The following is a 22,238-nucleotide window of genomic DNA, read 5'->3' on the forward strand; positions in this document are numbered from 1 at the left end:
CAAAAACAAGAGCGGTAAATAGGTCTTATGTTTAAAGGTAGTTTGAGATTCCTAGTCCTTCAGGTGGGCCAGGCCTCACCTCTGTGTTTTTTCTCTCCCCAGTGCAAATGCGCGCAGTACTGGCCAGATCAGGGCTGCTGGACGTACGGAAACATCCGGGTTTCTGTGGAAGATGTGACCGTCTTGGTTGATTACACGGTGCGGAAGTTCTGCATTCAGCAGGTACCGAGGTCCCTCTCTCCTATCCCAATCCTTCAATCTCACGTTTCGCATCCCAGAGGCCCTGCCAGGGTCCCCAAACTCTCACGTTGCCCTAGGATGCTCTTGGTGGCTCTTTGAAGGTCCTTGTGAAGGACAGAAGAAATAAGGAGGCCGTCAAGGAAATACAGTTCCTTACATATAAAGAAGTGCGGTGGGAGCTGTTACTCCCCACAGTGTTTGGTCAGAGACCACAGCATCCATGTCTCCATTTTCACCAAAGCTATTTAAAATTTGACTTACCTTAAACACCGGGCATCACCATGTTGAAAGCAGCGCAGCTGATTTGTAGCAGGTCTGAAATTCAGTCCCGTAACACCGCAGCGCTGCAACTTGCTGTTGCCGGTGCCGGAGTGGAAGTGAGGTGGGTGCCTGCCCGCACGGGACGTAGGTACCGGTTCCTGCTCTCGCCACCGGCCACGTCGTGCCTGGCTCCTTGGGCTGAGCAATGAGGCAGATTTATCTCCTGAGCTGAGACAAAATCGAGTGCCGTCTGCCTTGGTTTTAATTACTTCCCCATCTGTCGCTACATTTTTCCTCCTCCGAGACTCTGGATGTTTTAGTCACTCTGTTTATTTTCCTAATGCGCTGTGAGGCAGGCAACAAGGAGCTGACGCACAGGCGACCGGGCGCCTCGGCTGGAAGCCGAGCTAGATGTTGAGCTGGGATCTCCTGAACCTCGCGCTTCGCTTTGACAGCCAGGAGGTCTGTGCGCGGAGGTTGGGTGGACGCCCAGCAGCCGAGGCTGGGCTTGGCACCTCTCATCAGCCACCTTGTTGGACGCGGGGAACAGCAGTTAGTCCCAGAAGAGTACAAAGAGGCTTGTCTAGACCTTGCCCCTTCCTCCAGAAGCACTAAAAGAGGCTCAGCTGGTGAAGTTGGCCTAGTCCGGTTGACTTCCATGCAGGCGCACTTCATGAGCTGGTGCTCTTGTCACAGAGGTCACCATATGCTCAGCACAAGCAGGGCACTTCTCTGGTATCTGGCAGCATCTGTAGGATGCGAGATGTGGTATTAAGCAATTAAAATGTCATGCTTTTGGAGCCTGACGTGGCTCCTGAGTCCACACACTTCCAGCTTGTGGACGTTAGTGTTGCTTAAGCCTCAGAGTTCAGTTTTGAGGCTGTAGCTCCTTCTCGTCTCTGGGTTTTGGGGAAAGGAGATGCATCTAGGTTTCTGTCGTTAATGGGGACACACGTCTGCCTTCCAGGTAGGGGACGTCACAAACAAGAAGCCGCAGCGCCTGGTGACTCAGTTCCACTTCACCAGCTGGCCTGACTTCGGGGTCCCCTTCACCCCTATTGGCATGCTGAAGTTCCTGAAGAAGGTGAAGACATGTAACCCCCAGTACGCAGGAGCAATCGTGGTGCACTGCAGGTGAGTCCCGGCGGTGGCTAGCCCTTGCCTCTCCTGCGTCGCGTCTCGCTGCGCTTGCGTCTCGCGCTTCTGCGGAAGCCGAGCTGTAGTGCTGTGACGCGTTCGGGCTCGCTCGGCAGCGGAGCGCTGACCCGTGTCCTCGTGTTTTGCTCACGAGCCGTGATGACGGCGATGCTGACCGCCCTGCAGCCCCTTTCACCCGCCAGGCTGGCCGCAGACCCCGCAGAAGCGGCGTGCCCTGCCTTCTGCCGTAGAGCACCGTAGCCAGCGTTGCAGCCTGCAGCACGGTTTGACCCGAGGACACTTGCTAAGTCCTTGCGCAGCACCATGCCGAAATTTTTCCCTCTCACCGTAGCCTACAGTGTCAGTGGGGCTCCCTCAGATCAGCTCCCCAGGCTTGAATTTAAAGGATCGTCCCTTCTTTCTCCGATGCTAGGAGATGCCCTGAGTTGCTTTCACTCTATTTGTGCTTCAATAAAAGAAAATCCCGCAGTTAACGGCAGGGATGGTAACCATATCTGGAGCCTCCCAACTCCCATCTTTTTAGCTTCCTTCTCGGAAAGCAGTTGACAACAAAGCTTTGTCTTTCAGTAGCATCTCCGAGCCTCCTCTTTCACTTCTTCATCTCTCCTTAACAATTGAGTTACCACCACATAAAAAATGCTTCGCTATGGGCTCGCCTTCATGTGAAGGGGATGGCTGGGAGGAGCAGGGCACAGCTGGCAGGAACAGCCCTGAAGACTCAGAAAGCCGTCCCGGGCTTGGGTTTTGCGTTGAGTTACCCCCGCTCTGTGCCTTCGTGCTCGCAGGTCAAGGTGGTAGCTGGAGCGCAGAGTTACATGCATCTCTCTGCAAAACCCAGGGGCTTAAAAAAAGGCTGCGAAGCCTCCCTCTTCTCCGAAATAGATGTTGCTGTTTGCTTGCTGCTGGGAAGTGCTGCATTCCCTCGCCTGGGTTGTGTTGCAGTGCTGGGCTCGCTCCAAGCAGCGCCGGGAGGGACCGAGCTCCAGTGCTGACTGCTTGTTCCCTCTGACGTTTCAGCGCCGGGGTAGGACGCACAGGCACTTTTATCGTCATCGACGCCATGCTGGACATGATGCACGCCGAGAGGAAGGTGGATGTTTACGGCTTCGTGAGCCGGATCCGGGCTCAGCGCTGCCAGATGGTACAGACAGATGTAAGTTTGGGTTTGTTTAGGCTTTGCTCGCTGTAGTTAGATTTTCGTAGCGCAGTCAGTCGCCCCACACGCTCGAGAGACCTTCACATGCTCTTTCTAATCACCAGCTTCCCCTTCAGCTCTGCGTGAAGTTCCTCCAGGTCTCCCAGGTCATGTAGCAAATAAGGTCTCACTCCCTTTGGAGGGGCAGAAGAATTATTGTCCACTTTTCTGGAGAGCACTGGGGTCTTACACGCATGCTGTGTGCTCGGTGACCACTCGTGTTACGTGCACGGGTTGGGGATTTGCAACCCACATGCACACACACGGCGATATGGACAGTAAGTGGAGTGGGGCATGGAGCAGAAGCTGATGGTTTCTCCCTGCAACTCTTTCAGATGCAGTATGTGTTTATATACCAAGCACTTCTGGAGCACTATCTCTACGGTGACACAGAGCTGGAAGTGACTTCGTTAGAAATCCACCTCCAGAAAATCTACAACAAAGTGCCAGGGACCAGCAGTAACGGGCTGGAAGAGGAGTTCAAGGTGCGTATGCTGAAGGGAAGCTGCTTTTGTGCACTTTTCAGAAGGAAACTTAATGAGTGTCGCATCAAAGTGTGTCCCGAACAGCAGATTTTGAGCAGCTCCTAGGTCCCTTCCCCATGATGAGCACTGCTACTGCTGCAGGACGTTTTGGTGGGTTTGCTCGGACCACACTGGGCTGCTGGGACTGTCACACACTCGGTTTGCTTTCGATGACTGTGAAAGCTGTTACCGCTTTTGTTCCTTCCTCTGCAGAAACTAACTTCAATCAAAATTCAGAACGACAAGATGAGAACGGGCAACTTGCCAGCAAACATGAAGAAAAACAGGGTGCTTCAGATAATTCCATGTAAGGGCTGCTTGTGTGTCCGGGCAAAAGCACACTCGGCGGGCTAGGGTGAACTTCTAGGGTGGCTGTGGTGACAGGGCTTTTCTCCTCGATTTTCCCTTTCTTTTCCAGCCTCTTGATTTTTCCAGTGAGGTAGATTTTCATGAACAAACTTAAAACTGCCCTTGGGCTTCCTTGTAGCTCTTGCTTTTGTTTTATCCTGTTCCTGTCATGGCTTTCTTCTTTGCAGGTTTATATTCCCCGAGGCCTTCTACCTCAAGGGAGAAGAGAGTCTCTATGTTGAGAAGGTTTTTGCTCCCTGAGTCTCTCCTCAACATCCCCTTCTCACCTGCCCTGGCCTCCCTGAACCATGGCAAAAGCTGGAGCTGAGTCTCCTCACCCCAGACCAGTGCTGTAAACGCAGGGTTCCCCTTCCCACATCTCTCTGACCTCTCACCTTGGGGACTTTCCGTCTAATGACCACGCATGGTTTGCAAGGAGTTGTGCTTTGAAAGTGTCCCCCAAAGCTCTCTTCTATTTGCTTCTATTTTAGATGAGTTCAACCGAGTAATCATTCCAGTGAAGAGAGGGGAAGAGAATACGGACTATGTAAATGCTTCCTTCATTGATGTGAGTATTTTTTATCTTCTTTTCATACTCTCCCACTGGAAACTCTCTGCCTCACACTGCTTCCTACGAGAAGGATTTGTCTCGCCCTGAAACGCTTCTTCCCTGGGTTTCACAAACCTCTTTCCACTTGACTTTGCCTCGTGTCAATGGCTAGTGCCGGTTTGTCTCAAACGAACCCTGCAGACAGGAGTTTCACTGAGAGCTTCCAGTCTTCTGACCCACAGAGACCTGGGAGAGGAGAGTTGGAGCCTGAACCGATCCTCTAAATCCTGGTCTCACTGCTGCAACTCCCAAGTTTGGATGAAGGTTTTGGAGGAAAGAACACGTGTGGCCAGAGTACTGATTGCTTATGGCACTGTTCATTTGGTCAGAAAACATCTCCTAGATTAGGTAATGGAGCCGTACACGGATCCCAAAACCCTTGAGAAAAACCAGGTCAATCCTATTATACCTGTCTCGCTGACCAGAGGAAATGAGGCAGCGAGGTTAAGTGCTTTCCTCACTCCGAGGTGCGTTGCACATCCTCTGCTCGTGAGTAATCCTGTTGACTTCAGGGGAACATCTCCTGCGAGTATTTATCTTTGTGCAGCGAGGCCGGTGCTGTATAAGTCACCACAATCCCTGCTCTTCTCTAGCCCAATTCCTGTTTTCATGTCCTAACGGCAGGTATTTTTCCGAAAGGGCCATTGCTGCAATAGGTTGAACCAGTGAAACCAGTGTATTCCCAGCCACAACATCCCAAATTAACTGCGTCTGCGCTCTGGCTGCATTAGCGTTGAACAAAACACCAATCTGAGCAGCCCTCCAGCCTTGTCGTTCCAAATCTAGCTCAAAAAGCATGTCACGTAAGCAATTCTGTTGAAGATTCAATTTCCTGCCTCTGCTGAACTTTGCTTAAATGACAAGCTCCAAATGACAAAGCATCTTTAGCCGTAGTTTGCTGTCAGGGCCCAGGGGAATATTGGAGGTTTTCATTCTTGAAGCAGGAACATCTCTGGGTTGTGGAGCAGCCAGAGTCACCCTGACTTACTACATTTTTGCTCACGTCTTCCAAAAATCCCCAATAAAAGTTGCCGCTGTAGTCTCCAGACCTCAGGCGTGATTTCTAGCTCTTCTACAAAATTCGACCTTTGCAACTTCTTTTAGGAGTAGGAGCCCAGATCTGTCTTTACCACATGGGTGAGGCATGGAGGCAATATGATCCCACTTTAGCTGCATTTCTTTAGAAACAAAGTTTTTACCGTGATAAAATGCTGCCTTACGGCATCTCGGCTGATGAGCGGTGATGTGTCCGTGTCCATGTGCAGGGACTTAGCCGAGCCCTCTGCGAGAGCAGGTCCAGCCGAGGCGGATTTCTCTGCCCAGGCTGAGATGGTTCACATGAACGGTCGCCCTGCTCCAAGGATTAACTCAGCTGTGCCAACTGGGCGCTCTGGGGCCGACGTGCCCGCGGGCACCCTTCGCCTGGGGCAGGGCAGCGGTGCCTTCGGGGGCCGCCAGCATCGCGGCGCTGCCGGCGCGCCGGTGACCGCGGTTTGCGATTGCAGGGCTATCGCCAGAAGGACTCCTACATTGCCAGCCAGGGACCGCTCCAGCACACGATAGAGGATTTCTGGCGGATGATCTGGGAGTGGAAGTCCTGCTCCATAGTTATGTTAACAGAGCTGGAGGAGAGAGGCCAGGTAAGCGCCCGAGGCGTCCCTGCAGCTAGCGAGGCTTTTTAGCGCGGGTGAAGGAAATCAGTACAAACCCTTAAAATCTCCAGATGGCCCCGGTGCTGCTGCCAGTGCCTTGCCGCCTGCCAGCGCCGCACACACTGTGTTGCCCTTTCAGCCTTTCCCTGGCAAATACACGCGGGAAGGGAATTTCAGCCCCTAATCCTAATGCAAAGGGTCCGGATGTTTGCAGATCCAGAGGAGAGGAGTTAAACAAACAACTCCGGACCCTCAGTTCTTAAAGCGGCTCCGAAGCTAAATAGTGGCACCTGGTGTGGCATCTGCTATAGCAAGCTGGTTCCTCACAGCTCCTCTCTGAACTTGTGCAATTCCCTGTGGCTTTGGAGGGTGCCAGCCCCAGGAGAAGGTCCTTCCACTAAAGGCAGTAGGAAAACAAGAGGCTCTTCACCCTGTCTCCTGTTATTTGCTTTCTCAGGAGAAGTGTGCCCAGTACTGGCCTTCTGATGGCTCAGTGTCCTATGGAGACATCACTGTAGAGCTGAAGAAGGAGGAGGAGTGTGAGAGCTACACGGTGCGGGACCTGCTGGTAACGAACACCAGGGTAAGAGTCCGTCCTTCTCCCTCTGGGGAGCTCCGGGCACTCGGGGAGGTTGCTGCCGTTCATCCCTGCTAATGCACATGGTGCTTTGCGATTCCTGTGCTCCTTGACCTTCCCTCAGGCACCCAAGCCCTCGTCAGCTCCGTCAGCTCCCAGTTGTCCCAAAGTAGCATTCATGCCCTGCTCGTCCTTTCCTCCATCTCCCCGCATGTGCTGCAGTCTCGCCTCCTTTCCAACTGCTAACCCTCGCCCTCAGGGCTGTTTCCATCCTGCTACTTGCTTGTCATCCGGCTCTTCTGTCCTGCTGCCATCAGTCTCCTTCCTACCGCTGCCTTATTTCCACACCTGCCACCAGCCTGTCTGCTCCCTGCGCCGTGTCCTGCTCCAACACATACCAAGCGAACGACCCCTCTCCGCAAGGATGCTTCGCCTGCGTTCCTCTTGGACGTCCGTTTTAGCCCACTGCCCCGCTTCCTCCTTTTCCGTTCCTCCTCAGTAGGTGCTCATCAGCTAGCGTCGTTTCTCCCATCGGCTCTGTCCCTTGGAAAATCCACTGCTTTGGCCAGTTCTCCCGAGCACTTCCTCCCCTTAGATGTGCATCCTCCTGACTCCTGTCTCACCTTCATCCCCGTCATGATCGAATTATGTAGGTTGCTGGCACGAGGCGTAAAATCAGCTGTGGAGAGGCTGGGAAAGGATGGTCAGCAGCAGGGATGTACCTGCAGGCAGATATCTCCACCTGCCTTGCTGGCAGCTGCCAGCCTCCCCCCGAAGCACCTCACGAGTGCTTCCTAACTGGATATTTTCCATGAGATCCTGAGACAGCAGGTTTTTAGGTCCGGAGCGGGCCTCCGATGGCCTTACTGAGCTCGAGCTGTGTTCTTCTGCCAGGAAAACAAGAGCCGACAGATTCGGCAGTTCCATTTCCACGGCTGGCCAGAAGTTGGGATCCCCAGTGATGGGAAAGGGATGATCAACATCATCGCGGCCGTGCAGAAGCAGCAGCAGCAGTCTGGCAACCACCCCATCACGGTGCACTGCAGGTAAAGCCCGGGCAGAACGGGGGGCCAGAGGCCGCGGTGAGGGGACTAACGCTGAAACGAGCTTGAGTGGCAGTAAAAAATCCCTGGAAAGCTCGAGCTGAGCGGTAAGAGTGTAGGTGGACGCGGTACGAGGAGGAGAAAGCAAGGAGAACGGTGTGCGTGCTGATGGTGAGTGTCGGAGACATTTTGCAAGAAGTCAAAGCACGTCTAAGTGACAGCTAAACGAGCAGAAGCTGGGAGAGGACGGTCAACTCTTCCAGTCCTTCAGCGTTTCCTCCGTGGCTTGCGTCTGGGGCAAAACCAGCACGGTCAGTATGGACGATGCCCTTCATGCTCTGCTTTCTCTTTGCCAGCGCTGGGGCGGGGAGGACGGGAACCTTCTGCGCGCTGAGCACTGTGCTGGAGAGGGTGAAGGCAGAAGGGATCCTCGACGTCTTCCAGACGGTGAAGAGTTTAAGGTTGCAGAGGCCGCATATGGTGCAGACACTGGTAAGTGCGCTGCCCGCAGCGCCCGCGCCCCACGCGCCTCCGCGGAGCTCCGCGGGAACGGGCTCGGATTCGCTTCTGTTCGGGTTTTGAGGGAAGACTTCTTCAGCCTAAGGTTGTCTCCAGGGAAGAGTGAGGGATGGAGGCAGGGCAGGAGGTACTTCTCCCTGGGATGAGGAAGTCCCCGCAATTCCCGCTATCCAAAGGGGTGACGCTTGGCTGGCTGAAGGCACCAACCACCCCTTTGGGAGCGTTGATGTTGATGTTGACGCTCTCCTAGGAGCTGTAGGAGCCTCCTTGGAGACTTCTTCATCCACGCGCCACGTGTCCTTGGGCTTCACGAGCCCAAAGACTTGCGCCGGAGCCGAGCGGCTGTGGGCAGGGAGGGAAGGAGGAGACGGTAGTAGATGGGGTTTTGCAAGAGAGGGTTGCTCTGAGGACTTCGAAAGAGGTCCTCCTCTTCGGGGCCAAATTAAGACCTCGGCTGGCGACGCGGGAAGAGCGTTGCTCCGCTGTGCGTGACGCCGTTTTCTCTCCGCTCCCGCAGGAACAGTACGAATTCTGCTACAAGGTGGTGCAGGAATATATCGACGCCTTCTCGGACTACGCCAACTTCAAGTGAAGCAAGCGAGCGCACGAAACCCACGACAGAAGAGTTGCCTTCTTTAATATTTTGTAATATTCTGTTTGTTAATATACCCCCCCAAAATATGTGTATATATCTTAACTGTTTTAGAGGTTGGTACCATAAGCTTCATATTAGCTGGAGATTTTATATGTAGCAAAGTGTTAGTGCAGATACTGTTGGCTCCTTTTTTTCCAATGTTTTATTGGGGAATTAAATAGCGTGATGTTTGGATTAATATTGTCATACCATCTCTCTTCTGGAGAGTTGACACAGGCTGTTATTTTGTTTGTAAATCTTTTTTTTTTTTCTTGAGGGAGTAAAGCCTTTTTTTAAAAAAAAAAAAAGAAAAAGATATTCTGGATCTCATCTTAAAAAAAAAAAAGAAAAAAACCCACAAGCACAAGCTTTTCCAAATCTGCGGGGAAATGGTTTCACATTTTTCTGCCGGTCAGCTCTTGAGGAAAAAGGAGAGGGGAAAAAAAAAAAAAAGCTTATTCTGTGTGTGTGTATATATATATAAATATCCTAATTTTTGTATAAAAAGAAAAAGCAAAAGTTTCCTCCTTCAGGGTCAGACCGCCACGTGCTGCTGATCTGGAAACCGCGATGGTCCCGAGCACAGCAGCAGATTTCAACCAAAAATAAATTAAAAAAAAAAGGGGGGGGGGAAAGGATTTTTTGCTCCCTGAAGGAAACCTCCGTGTGCCGCGCGCCGGATTTTACGCCGGCCTCCTCCGCTCCTCCGGCTCCCGTCCTGCCTGCGCCCAGCGGGACGGGGCCGCAGATCCTCCGGCTCTTGGTGGTCCCCGAAAGCTGCCGGGGTCCCTGGGGCCGGATCCTGCCCCGGGGTTGCCCCCAGCATCCGCGAGGGTGCGGAAAGCCGGAGCAGCCCCCGCGGCTCCTCCACGCCGCGCCGCGCTCTGCTTCTGTAGGTCAAAATAAAAAAAAGGAAAAAAGGAAAAGTCGCCGAACGCAGCCCGCTGCCACCTTTTTTGCCGTCGGGGGGGCCGCAGAAACGCAGCCGCGCTGATTTAGCACCCAAATCCTTCCCCCCCCCCCCCCCCCCCGTGCCTCAGTTTCCCCATCTGCGGCTCTTGGCCGCCGGCAGCAGCGGGACGAGCCGGCGCCGCGGCCGGGGTGGGGTGGTGGGGACGGGGGGGCGGGGGGGCCCGGGGGGGCGGCGCCAGCGCGGCCCGGCCCCGCGCTACAAATAGGGGCGCGGAGCGGCACCCGGTGGCACCGGAGCCGGCGGCCGCGGTGGTGACAGCAGGTGAGACCGGCCCGACGGGGGGGGCGGCGGGACCGCGGGGCCCGAGCCCCGACGGGGAGGACGGGACCGGGGTGCCCGAGCGCCAAGCCCGAGCACCGATGGGGGGAACCGGGGTGCCGAGCCCCGACGGGGGGGACGGGACTGGGGTGCCCCAGCCTGGCCCCACGGCACCCCGGGGTGCCCGAGCCCCAAGCGCCGACGGGGAGGACCAGGGTGCCCGAGCCCCGAGCCCCAATTCCCGACAGGGCGGGACCGGGATGCCCGAGCCCGGAGGGGGGGAACCGGGGTGCCCCAGCCCAGCCCCACGGCACCACGGGGTGCCCAAGCCCCAAGCCCCGACGGGAGGAACCGGGGTGCCCCAGCCCGGCCCCACAGCACCCCGGGGTGCTCCAGCCCCGAGCCCCGACGGGGAGGACCAGGATGCCCAAGTCCCGACAGGGGGGAGCAGGTTGCCCGAGCCCCGACGGGGGGGGCCAGGGTGCCGAAGCTCGGCCCCACAGCACCCCGCAGTGCACGTCCCCAAACCCGTCCCCATGGGGCACCCCAGGGTGCTCGGCCCCTAACCCAGCCCCGACGGGGCGCCCCGGGGTTGCCCGGCCCCAAACCCAGCCCCGACGGTGGGGGACCGCGGTGCCTGTCCTTGTCCCCCAGCCCCACTGCTCCCCGGGCTGGAGGGGACCCAGGCGTCCTGCCGCTCGTCTCCGCAGCCCGCCCCGTCCATCCATCCGTCGGTCCGTCCGTCCGTCCCGTCCGTGCCGGTGCCCATGGCGCCCCGCGGGGCCCCGCTGCTGCTGGCGCTGCTGCTGCTGGCGGACGCCGCCGGCCGCTGCCCGGCCCAGCACTGGTCCCACGGCTGGTACCCGGGGGGCAAGCGGGACCTCGGGGCCCCCCCGCGACCCCAGGTGGGTGCCCCCCGCCCGGACCCCCCGCCCGGGCCACGGCCTCCCTCGGCATCGTAGTCCCCAGCCCAGGGTTGTAGCCCCCTTCCTTTGGGTCACTGCCCCCATCTCGGGGTAATATCCCCCTCCTTTGGGTGGTAGCCCCCATCCTGGGGTCGTAGCCCCCTTTCTTTGGGTCATTGCCCCCTTTCTGGGGTAATATCCCCCTCCTTTGGGTCGTGGCCCCCTTCCTTTGGGTTATCACCCCCATCCCGGGGTCGTAGCCCCCTTTCTTTGAGTAACTGCCCCCATCCCAGGGTAATGTCCCCGTCCTCTGGGTCGTAGCCCCCCTTCTTGGGCTGGTAGCCCCCATCCTGGGGTCGTAGCCCCCTTTCTTTGGGTCACTGCCCCCTTTCTGGGGTAATATCCCATTTCTTTGGGTCAGAGCCCCCTTTCTTGAGCTTGTAGCCCCCGTCCCAGGGTCGTAGCCCCCATCCCGGGGTCGTAGCCCCCTTCTTTTGGGTCATCGCCCCTTTCTTTGGGTTATGGCCCCCTTCCCAGTGTCATAGCCCTCTTTCTTTGGGGGGTTCGTAGCCCCCCCCAATCCTAATCACCCCCATCCTGGGGTCGTAGCCCCCTTCCTTTGGGTCATAGCCCCCACCCCGGGTTTATAGCCCCTTCCTTTGGGCCGTAGCCCCTGTTCCGGGGTCGTAGCCCCCTCCCTTTGGGTGGCCCCCCCCGTCCCAGGCTGTGCCCCCCTCTCCGGGGGGTTACACCCTCCCTGGGGTGCTCCCCCCCCCCCAGAGCCCCCCGGTAACGCTGCCCTCTCGGCCCAGGCCGCCGACCCGCCGCGGCCGTGCCGGCCCCCCGGCTGCGCCCCCCGGCAGCCCCCCCCGCCGCCGCCACCGCCGCAGGGGCTGAAGGTGCTGCTGGTAAGGGGGCAGCGGGAGGGGGCGCGGGGGGCACCGGCCCCCCCGGCAGCCCCCCAACAGCCCCTCTCGCCCGCAGGAGGCTGCGGCCCGCCAGCACCCCTGGGAGGAGTGAGCGGCCCCCCCGGCCCCATAGGGACTGCGGCCCCCCCAGCCCCTGCCCCATGGGGAGGGGGCACCGTGCACTGCCGCCGGCAATAAAATGGGGAGTCTTGCTGCTGCGGAGCTGCCGTGGCCCCAAGTCCTCTCTGCCCCATAGAGGGGTGCTGTGCCCCATAGAGGGGTGCTGTGCCCCATGGGGGGATGCTGTGCCTAGAAGGGTGGGTGCTGTGCCCCATAGGAGTGGGTGCTCTGCCCATTGGGTGCTGTGCCCCATAGGGGTGGGTGCTGTGGGTGGGTGCCGTGCCCCGCTGGGTGGGTGCTATGTCCCATTGGGTAAGTGCTGTGCCCCATAGGGTGGGTGCCGTGGGTGGGTGCTGTTCCTGTAAGGGTGGGTGCTATGGGCAGGAGCCGTGCCCCATAGGGGTGGGTGCTGTGCCCCGCTGGGTGGGTGCTATGTCCCATTGGGTAAGTGCTGTGCCCCATAGGGTGGGTGCCATGGGTGGGTGCTGTGCCTGTAAGGGTGGGTGCTATGGGCAGGAGCCGTGCCCCATAGGGGTGGGTGCCAGGGCGGGTGCTGAGCCCCATAGGAGTGGGTGCTGGGTGCTGTGGGTGAGTGCTGTGCCTATAAGGGTGGGTGCTATGTCCCATAGGGTGGGTGCTGTGCCCTATAGGGTGGGTGCCAGGGGTAGGTGCAGTACCCCATAGGAGTGGGTGCTGTGCCTATAAGGGTGGGTGCTACGTTCCATTGGGTGGGCGCTGTGCCCCATAGGGCCGTGCCCCATAGGGGTGGGTGCCGTGCCCCACTGGGTGGGTGCTATGTCCCATAGGGTGGGTGCTGTGCCCCATAGGGTGGGTGCCAGGGGTGGGTGCTGTGTCCCCCTGGGTGGGTGCCGTGCCCCATAGGGGTGAGTGCTGTGCCTATAAGGGTGGGTGCTATGTCCCATTGGGTAGGTGCTGTGCCCTATAGGGTGGGTGCCCCATAGGGGTGGGTGCTATGTCCCATAGGGTGGGTGCTGTGCCCCATAGGGCCGTGCCCCATAGGGGTGGGTGCCGTGTCCCCCTGGGTGATTGCCGTGCCCCATAGGGGTGGGTGCCGGGGTGGGTGCTGTGCCCCATAACAGAGGGGACAACCTGCCCCTGCCCCATAGCCTACCCCGCCCCTAGCCCCGCCCCCAGCCTCTGACCCCGCCCCCGGGCCGGGGCAGCCACGTGGTGCCCGCGCCGCCCGCACTACATTTCCCGTGATGCCTCGCGCCGCCCGCACTACATTTCCCGTGATGCCTCGTGCCGCCCGCACTACATTTCCCGTGGTGCCTCGGCCGCGCCGCGCTCCCATTGGCGGCTGCCGCGGGCGCGTCACTTCCGTCCCGCGGCGGGGCGAGGGGCGCCATGCTGCCGGCGCTGCGGCGGTGCCGCCCGCGGGCCGCCCTGGGGGTCGGGGCGGGGCCCGGGGCCGGTCTGGGGCCGGGGATCGGCTTCGGTCCCGGTCCCGGGGCCGCCGCCTGGCTCGTCCCGGCGCGGGGCCGCAAGAGCCGCCAGGACCCGCCCGCCAAGTCCAAGGCGTCGCGCCTCAAGGTGCCGCCGCCCGTCGACCCGGCCGAGCTGCTGGTGGTCACCGAGCGCTACCGGCAGCACCGGCTGGTGCTCAGCGCCCTCCGGTACCGCCGGGCCCGCTGGGAGGGGCGGGGGCGGTGGGGCTGGGGCGGAGTGTGGGGCAGTGGGGTAGGCGAGGATGTGGGGCAGTGGGGTGGGGCTGTGGGGTAGGCAGGGGTCAGGGGCCCGCTGTGGGGTAGGGCAGGGCTAGGGTAATGGGGCATGGCCTAGGGCTGGTGTGGGGTGAAGGAGGGTGTCAGGGCTGGATGTGGGGCTGCTGTGGGGCAGGGGAGGGTTGGGTTGGGGGGTCTGAGTGTGGGGCTGCTGTGGGGCAGGGGAGGGTCAGGGTGGGGGGTCTGGGTGTGGGGCTGCTGTGGGGCAGGGGAGGGTCAGGGTGGTGGGGCTGGGGCTGCTGTGGGGCAGGGGAGGGTCGGGGTGATGGGTCTGAGTGTGGGGCTGCTGTGGGGCAGGGGAGGGTCGGGGTGATGGGTCTGAGTGTGGGGCTGCTGTGGGGCAGGGGAGGGTCGGGGTGATGGGTCTGGGGCTGTTGTGGGGCAGGGGAGAGTCAGGGTGATGGGTCTGGGTGTGGGGCTGCTGTGGGGCAGGGGAGGGTCAGGGTGGTGGGTCTGGGTGTGGGGCTGCTGTGGGGCAGGGGAGGGTCAGGGTGGTGGGGCTGGGGCTGCTGTGGGGCAGGGGAGGGTCGGGGTGATGGGTCTGAGTGTGGGGCTGTTGTGGGGCAGGGGAGGGTTGGGGTAATGGGTCTGGGGCTGTTGTGGGGCAGGGGAGAGTCAGGGTGATAGGTCTGGGTGTGGGGCTGCTGTGGGGCAGGGGAGGATTAGGGTGGTGGGTCTGAGTGTGGGGCTGCTGTGGGGCAGGGGAGGTTGAGGGGCTGGGGCTGCCGTGGGACAAGGGAGGCTCAGGGTAGTGGGTCTGGGTGTGGGGCTGTTGTGGGGCAGGGGAGGTTGAGGTGGTGGGTCTGGGTGTGGGGCTGCTGTGGGGCAGGGGAGGTTGAGGTGGTGGGTCTGGATGTGGGGCTGCTGTGGGGCAGGGGAGGTTGAGGGTCTGGGGCTGCCATGGGGCAGGGGAGGGTCAGGGTAGTGGGACTGGGGCTGCTGTGGGGCAGGGGAGGGTCAGGATGATGGGTTTGGGTGTGGGGCTGCTGTGGGGCAGGGGAGGTCGAGGGGGCGGGGCTGGGCGTGGGGCAAGCTCGGGTGCGTCCCGCTGGGGAGCGGGGTCGGGGCGGGCGCCTGGGCCTTGCAGCCCCCCTCCGAGCCCCCCTCCGAGCCCCCCGCCGTCCCCAGGTGCGAGTTCCGGGCGGAGGTGGCGCAGAAGAAGCGCCAGGCGCTGCAGGGCGGGGAGGACGCGGAGCAGCGCGCGGAGGAGCACCGGCTCCTCATGGCCTGGAACGACGCCGAGAACGCGCGGCAGCGGGCCCGCAGGTGAGGCGGCCGGCTAGGCACCACCCCTGTGAGCAGTCCGTCCTGAAACTGGAGTTTCCATAAATGCCCTTTAAAAGCACTGGCCGCGTTTATTTTGGTAGCAAAACATCACATCCAAAAAAAAAAAATCATTAAACGGGAGGCAGCGTTCACAGCTAGTGGCGCACCGATTTCTGCTTGTGATCCACCAAAGCTTTGAAGCCGAAGTCCTCATCTCCACATCCTGGTCGCAGCAAAAGGCAGGGCAGGCTTCCCGCATCCCGGTCGGACTCGGAGCTGCGACCCCTGCGGAGAACGTTTCCCTCGTAGTTAGGGGAAAGATTGATGTTGTGCAGAAGGGGAGCCGGTTAGAAGCAATTAAGTGGTGACTCTAGTGGTTCTGACTTTTGCTCATGCAAAACTAAGTTAATTGCTGGCATAGGTTAGAGCGAGGCTGTGGTGGAAAAGTGCTTATTTTTACGAAGACTCGACCTAAATTTTGACTTTAATAAATCAGCTTTTTTAAGATGGAAGGAATGAGAAGTACCTGCTTTCCTTCCTGTAAAGGTTGATCCTTGTGGATTGCTGGAAACTGTCAAGCCTTCTGCAAAATGGATGTGACAGGGACAGCTGTCCTCTGGCCAGGAGAGCGGCCTTCAAGTATGACATTCAGGGGAGGGAAGGGTGACGGGTTGCTGCCAGCTGATGATTGGCAGTGACTGGGGTCCCCTTTGTGCCTGAGCTCAGAGAAAGCAGGTTGTTCCCTTAAGGCCCTTCAGGATTTGCTGCCAAAAAGCACCTTTGCGAGGCAGTAATGTTTCCAGTACCTCCTGCTGCTGACAGACTACTGAGCGCTTGATAACCTTCTGCAGAAGTTGATATAATCGGAAACAGTTGTAGCTCGGAGTTGAGTTTCTCCGTGTTCCCTGGCAGACGCTGCTCGCAGGGAGCCATCCTCTGGTCAGATGCTAGAAGTGGATAAAAAAAACCCAAGGCAATCGGGAAACCGGTGCACTGAATCTTAAAAGCAGGAAAAGGTTAAAGGGAAAAAGCCTGTGTTTCCCTTCCCTGCCGGCTTTCCCTTCAGCCTTGCAATGGTCTACCGCAAGGTGCTCAAGCTTCCTCTTCCACATGTTGCTAGAATCATATGCTCTGACCTCAGACTCCCAAACAGAGCCTGAAGGCAGAGGTGAACACTGCTAGGTCTCAGCTCTGTGACATGCCTGCTAGTTTATTCATCTATGAAAGCTTTTGTGTTAAGGTTTTTGCATTAACTGTTCTGCTCACAGGGCCAAGAGTGCTCTTCCCTCCTCATGCTGTGAACAGCAAGGGCTGCCTTCGCGTCTGTTCCAGCTGCACTCAGACTTGCAGGTTTTGTTCCCCGAGGTATTTGTGCCACCCTGCAGGGTATGTGCATTTAATAATGCTTTGGTTTTCTTCCTTCTGTGTGGCAGGGAGGAAAGAATTAGGAAAGAAGAGGAAGAACGGAAGAGGCAGAAGTTGCAGGCTGCAGAGAACAAGGCCAAGCTAATGGAGGCTTTCCTGAAGGAGAAGGAGAAAGAGGTTCTCCAGCTGCAGGTAAGAGCAGCTGGTGACTGCCAGGGAAAACAGTGTCACCAGTCCGTGTGAGCAGTGTGGTGAGACCCTGTAGGAGTGGTGTGAAAGCAGTAGGCTTGTTTTCCAGAGAGTTTTGTATCAGAAGCTGGGAACACACATCTTGGCACCCTCCAGGAGTGTTGACAGCTTGTAGATGGGATAGAGGTTGTGTGGGAGCTCTGAAAAAAACAGAGGGGAGAAGTAATCCTGAGTGGTAGAATAAAGGTCTCCCTCTTTCTGAGGTTGACTCAGCTCCTGCTGAGATGCTGAAGATGTTAGCGGCATCTCAGGGTCTCCATTTCGTGGAGAGCGTGGAGATCTGCGAGCTCTGCGGGAACCTTTGCAGGCACCAGTAGCTTGGGCAGAGGTGACAGCAGTCTCGCTGGGGTAGAAATATCCGTGTGAAATGCAGATCTTGTCCTTTGCAGAGCCACAAGCCTTTGCCAACTATGGTGTCTGCTCTGCTGCCTGCAGCGACTTGTCTGTTAACATGCATTAAGAGCCACTACTCGTCTTTCTTACAGGAGGAAGCCAAAAGTTTTATCACCCCCGAAAACTTGGACGCACGGATTGAAGAGTGCCTGGACAATCCTCGCAACTACAACTTCGCTATCGACAAAGAAGGAAGAATAGTCAAACGGACTGTCCTGTCCTAGCGACTCCGCTGGCAGATGTGGCTCAGCCCAGTCGTGGTTGGGAGGGGAGGTTTTGACATGTTTGCTCTCCAGATGCCGAATTTATGGCAGGGGGTTGGCAGAAGGAAATTTCCTCCTTCGAATGCACAAATCAACCACAGAATTATTGGACAAAGAGCCTGTGGGTCTAGCTGTGGTTCCTGTGCTGAAAGGATAACGCCTGCAATTACAAAGGTAGGGGGAGAGGGAGAAAGCTGGTCTTTAAGTAAAATCCGGCTGTGTTGAACTCTGGAGGCATTAGTGGTCTGTCTCAGGCCCTGCAGAGCAACAGGCAGTGGAAAAGCTGCGTGAGAAGCTGCTGGTGTTCCTATTTCTGTTGCTTAGAGAGGCTGATCTGTGGTTTCACTTCCCGCTCGTTCGAATCCCTCCTGTTTTCAGGCTAAACTTACGGGGTGAAGTGGAGTGAGAATGATCTGGAGGCAGATCCTGTGCCTTAGGTCCCTGGGTTTTGTGCTCCAGAGGAATCTAATCCCTTTATCTGCTTTGCCAAGCTAAACCAACCTTTCTCTCTGGTCGCCTCTCACGAGGTTGGCCCTCCCTCTCTCCCTCGGCCTCTTAACCTTTTTCTGCCCTCGCTGCTTTGAATTGGTCTTGAATATGGGTAACCAGAATCGCACACCTTTTCCACGTGAGGTTGTACACGGGCTTTGCACAGTAGAACATTATTCCCGTCTCAGACAAGGAGGTAGTATCTGACTGATCTGACGTGTTTTCCTGCTAGGAACCTTGTGCCTAAATATCTCCACTTCTAACAAAATCTCTGCGGTCCCTGTGTGCGTGGCAGTAAGCTCTGCACTGTTTGCATTTCAACCCATGTTGATGCTTTTGAAAGAAAATGGGGTGTGCGTAGTTTTGTAGGAAACACTGACACTTAGCTTTGTTTTATTGGGTGAAATCATTCGTAGTTTCTCTGGTCTCTGCTGTGATGGAAGGGCCCTCTTTAGTCATTCCTGTTTATTCCTTAAACCCTGCTTTGAACATTCATTGACGTGAGAAAATCATGCAGTGGAAGTCTAAACAAAGCGTGCTCGTTCATATGCATCTACTTTTTTCTTTTCCCTGCCTTTGGGTGTTATGGCTTTTTTTTTTAGTCATCACCTAGGGGTTAAGTTGTAGATAATAACTGCAATTACTCTGGCTCGTGGCTCATGCTGGGTCCTGTTTGGCAGCAGTGGCTGTTGCTGGCCTTGCAGAGGGACCTGCGCTTGCTTCATTGGTGCCGGAGCGGGCTGGAGGTCAGCTCTGCCCCGGGGTGCTCTGCCTGGGCTGCCTCATCTCGGGCTGCCGTTTGCTGCTGTTCGGCCAGCCCGGAGCACGGGTGGAGTGAAGGCCGGTCCCTCTGCAGAAGACCACAGCTTAGCGCTAAAAGCTGTGAGTCTGAATGTGGATTTCCTTTGCTGAAGTCTCTTAGCTTTGTGGGTCTTGCTCCTAATTCCCAGTGTGTTATTTTGTGTCAGCAGCCTCCCTCACTTGGTGGATAAAACATCTGCTATAGGAGATCTGCCTTAAATCTTTGCTTTTATCTGCGTTTTTCTAAAAACGGCCTCTTCTCCCCAGCCAGTCACACGAGTCCCTCTGAGCAGACAGCAGTAGCAGTCTGCAACCGAATCAAGCAAGCACATGAAAAACATAGACTTTTTTTGTACAAGTTTTTATTTCTAGTTAGGAACATCACTTAAATTTGAGTCACGGAACTTGGTTCATCTGTTAGACTGATGTTGGACTTGTACAACTGGATGGATGGCGGATCCTGTGAAGCCTTCTCTCTCCTGTATATTGGGAGGTCTATGGAAACATCACTTCTTGGTCACAAGATGAGTCAACCACACAGCCCTCTGCGCAGGGAGAGAGCGAGCGAGCGCCACGTAAATGAAACAGCATGAGCCGTTAGCCCTTAGAGACCACCCGCGGCTATTTTTAATAGCGGATTGAGTGAGATTGTGTTAACTTTGTGCCCCGTAAGCTGCAGCAGAAACATTCTGGTAATTTGTAGCAGGATTTTTGGAAAGACGTAGCTGATGGAGGAGGCAGCTGGCTGGGCTGCCATGGGGTGGTGGTACATAATTCAGCCCCCTGCGCTTGGCAGCGGTCTGCCTTTCCCGAAAGCCTCCCAATCCGCATCCTCCCTTATCACCTCCCCGCGCATCGTGGTGGGTTTCCTGGTCAAACCTGCCCTGAGCAGGACGGTCTTTGCCGTTGGGTAGATAAAGGGACAAAGAAGGGCTGTATCTATCCTTTGGGCAACATCCCCTCTCCCAATTTTATATCATAGCCTTGGGTCACCTCTCGCGTATATTAGGGGAGCAGTAAGCCCCGGAGAGAAGGGGAGAAGGACAGCAAGGGAAGGCCGGCGGGGTCTCACCGTTGCTGCAGCAGATCCCGGAGGCCGCGCAGCTCCCGCCGCTGCTGCCGCACGGTTTCTGGCCGGACTCGCAGGGGGTCGGCAAGAAGTTCTCCTCCTGGCAGCGCAGGGTCTCGGGGGTGCCCAGGTAGCAGCCCAGCTCCTCTCCGCAGCAGATGTTGGGACCGAAGCAGTGGCCCTTGTTCCTGGGGCCGCAGGGCAGGCACTGCTCGGGGGCAGAGACGCGAGGGACAGTTAGCGCTAAATAAAAGCCTCTCGAGGCGCTGGGCTCGGTGCCTTGGGGTCGAGCCTTTTCCCTGGACCTTGCCTGCTTTCTGCCGGCGTCGGCAGCCTCCTGCTCCTTCCAGCTCCGACCCAGCCCTGCCAGTTCCCTTTGGAAACTGCTGGAGATGTTTCTACAGCATGTTTGAAAGCAGGATGGAGATGCTGGGGGAAGTGATGCATCTCTGGAGCAGCAGGAACCCAGTCATTGCCTTTGGTTAAATCGGTGATCAAACACCAATTTCACCCCCTAAAGTGATCGCTGCTATTCTATAAAAAAATATATTTGACGTTTTTATCCTCCTCTTTGGAATTGTTCCTCCTCCCCCAAAAAATAGCATTAGGAGAAAGCGAGGGAGTTGCTTGGAAGTGAATTATCCATCCTGGTCCTAGCGTGTTTCTTTGCAGCTCCTTCCTTTCTAACAGCCTCTAACCTGCCTGAAACCCCGTTGCTGAAATGCCCTGTTACGGGCACCTCGCCGCGGGCGTCTGGGAGGGCTCGAGGCGGGGAGATGCCCCAGGGAAGGGGGAAGGAAGGGCTCCCCGAGCCGTCCCCGTGGGGACCTACCTTTCGGATGTCCATGTCCAGGACGGCGCGTTTGCCCCCGATGGGGCAGTTCTGGATGTAGCAGGCCGAGGAGAGAGCCAGGAGTGCCAGGAGGCAGACGGCGAGCGCCTTGCACGGCATGGCTGCAGTCCCTCGCGCTCCGGAGCCGGCTCGGGATGCTGTTGGGTTCTCGTCCCGGCACGCAGCGGTATATATAGCGCCCGCCGCTGCTTACCTATGCTGGCACTATCGTCACTCATTTCCCTTAAAGCACACAAGGCATTGCTTCCCACACCAAAGGGCTCCGCTAATAGCCGGAGGTCGAGGATGTGAGGTCAGTGCCGAGACACTGATTTTCTCCCTGCTCCTGCCCTGACCACGGCAGGACAAGCGCATGGGGGCTCTGGATGCCGTTGGGGGAAAGGTGACGGTTCAGGTCTCGTCACCGAACACCCAGGGCTGCCATGCCACGGCTAGTCCCTCCGTGCTGTCCTCTTTGGCCAGCACTGCTGCTTCCCCCTTGACCATGGATGGGCTGTTGGGGTTGGGTTGGGTTGGGTTGGGTTGGGTTGGAGGAAGGTGCCTCCAAAGGCCTGGTGGGCTGCGTCCTGCTGGCAGACAGTGAGCAGGGCTAACTGCTTCCTTTGGGTTCAAATCCCTCCCAACGGGAGAGAAATGACCCCACTTTCTCCTCCGGGAGAGTCCATGGGTCCCTATGTGGAGGGACGAAAGGTGGTGGTGGTCCCTTTTCTGCCTGGCATTTGGGGATGCTCGACCTCGTGTCCATCCTGCTCTGTGGCTGGGGGAAGAGGTGAGCTCGTGCCACGTGGGTGACACCGAGACCGTCCCAGCCTGCTCTCCCCTAGCACCCAGGTGCTGCTGTAGCTACCTAAACCCCACCAAACTCCAGCTGCAACGGCCTCGAAACCAAACCCCGCGCTTTGCTCCTGCCTCCGCTCGCCTCAAAGCCGCCCACCTGCCTTCGATGCCGCAGCCCAACCCCGTGGCCTCGGCCCCGTCCCTCGCGTCATCACCGCGATTAAGAGCTTCCCGGCTTGAATGAATTCCTCTGCCGCGGCCGCCGGCCCGCAATCCTTATGGCCATCGAGGCGATTAGCCCGGTCCCTCCCGGCGCCCGCTTAATTGGGGGATACGCAGCCCGGCGGCTTCGGGGCCGTGCCAGCCGTGACCCCCGGCGACCCGTGCCGAAACCTGCTGCTTGGCAGGGTCAGACAGCCACTGGGGGGGGGGGGGGGGGGGGGGCTCGGCCCCTTGGGGTTTGATGCGGAGCTGAGCCCTGCTGGGATGCGCCGCGGGAAAATCGCAGTGCCCGGATGCTGCGCGGGGAGCTCAGGCTGCGTCTTTTCGAGAAAGAGCCCCCCAAACCCCCGTTATCGGTTCTTGTAGTGGTTCTTGTATTGGTTCCTCCTGTTGCACTGAGGTTTTGTGGGGCCCTGCTGCCTTCGGGCGCTTGGGGTGATGGGGACGAGCATCAGTGCCCTGCTCCTGCCGTGCGCCGGCATCCCGCTTCCCCTCCATCCGCAGGGATCCCAGCCTGTGTTGTCTCCCTCCGTCCCTCCTGGCCGGCTGGGGAGCGGATCCTGCCTCCTTCCCCCAAATTGCATCTCGCCCCCCCCCCCCCCAAAGGCGCCGGCTCTGCTGCTGCATCCCTGCCCTGAGCATCGCTGAGGTGGCAGCGGTACCCGAGTCCTTCCCGAAGGACTTTTGAGGGGGGTTTGGGCGGGGGGGGGGGGGGGGGTGGCGACTCCGGCATCACCTCTCGTGGCCGGGCCTCGTGCTGCCGGCGCTGACGTCCCAGCCCAGCCCCTGCCTCCCGCCCCGCCGCCCCCCCAGCACCCTTA

At 58.2% G+C, this 22,238-nt stretch overlaps 3 protein-coding genes across 6 annotated transcripts in view; 2 read left to right on the plus strand and 1 right to left on the minus strand.

The window, feature by feature from the left end:
• The window catches only part of PTPRA (protein tyrosine phosphatase receptor type A), a 108,463-nt gene extending 98,773 nt beyond the window's left edge, over window positions 1-9,690 (plus strand). For all 4 annotated transcript variants that reach the window (XM_064511633.1, XM_064511632.1, XM_064511634.1 and 1 more), the window contains 11 exons: window positions 103-222; window positions 1,469-1,635; window positions 2,677-2,812; window positions 3,190-3,339; window positions 3,592-3,685; window positions 4,218-4,294; window positions 5,842-5,976; window positions 6,446-6,571; window positions 7,460-7,611; window positions 7,965-8,100; window positions 8,645-9,690. In XM_064511633.1, coding sequence (XP_064367703.1) covers window positions 103-222; window positions 1,469-1,635; window positions 2,677-2,812; window positions 3,190-3,339; window positions 3,592-3,685; window positions 4,218-4,294; window positions 5,842-5,976; window positions 6,446-6,571; window positions 7,460-7,611; window positions 7,965-8,100; window positions 8,645-8,719 — 1,368 coding nt within the window. In that variant the 3' untranslated portion in view covers window positions 8,720-9,690. The remainder of the gene's footprint in view (window positions 1-102; window positions 223-1,468; window positions 1,636-2,676; window positions 2,813-3,189; window positions 3,340-3,591; window positions 3,686-4,217; window positions 4,295-5,841; window positions 5,977-6,445; window positions 6,572-7,459; window positions 7,612-7,964; window positions 8,101-8,644) is intronic.
• A 3,545-nt stretch (window positions 9,691-13,235) lies between these two features.
• MRPS26 (mitochondrial ribosomal protein S26) lies at window positions 13,236-17,432 on the plus strand. The gene is made up of 4 exons (XM_064511636.1): window positions 13,236-13,562; window positions 14,799-14,936; window positions 16,370-16,493; window positions 17,036-17,432. The coding sequence occupies exons 1-4, from the start codon at window positions 13,294-13,296 to the stop codon at window positions 17,165-17,167; spliced, it is 663 nt and encodes a 220-aa protein (XP_064367706.1). The 5' UTR covers window positions 13,236-13,293; the 3' UTR covers window positions 17,168-17,432.
• Window positions 17,433-18,950: 1,518 nt separating this feature from the next.
• On the minus strand, window positions 18,951-20,517 carry LOC112996382 (neurophysin 1). Its single transcript, XM_026121827.2, has 3 exons — window positions 20,398-20,517; window positions 19,569-19,773; window positions 18,951-19,041 (listed from the first exon to the last, which is right to left on the minus strand). Exons 1-3 carry the CDS (start codon window positions 20,515-20,517, stop codon window positions 18,992-18,994), a joined length of 375 nt encoding a protein of 124 aa, XP_025977612.2. The 3' UTR covers window positions 18,951-18,991.
• Between the last annotated feature and the right edge of the window lie 1,721 nt (window positions 20,518-22,238).

The sequence above is a fragment of the Dromaius novaehollandiae genome, chromosome 4 (assembly GCF_036370855.1).
Source record: "Dromaius novaehollandiae isolate bDroNov1 chromosome 4, bDroNov1.hap1, whole genome shotgun sequence".
Classification (NCBI taxonomy): Eukaryota; Metazoa; Chordata; class Aves; order Casuariiformes; family Dromaiidae; genus Dromaius; species Dromaius novaehollandiae.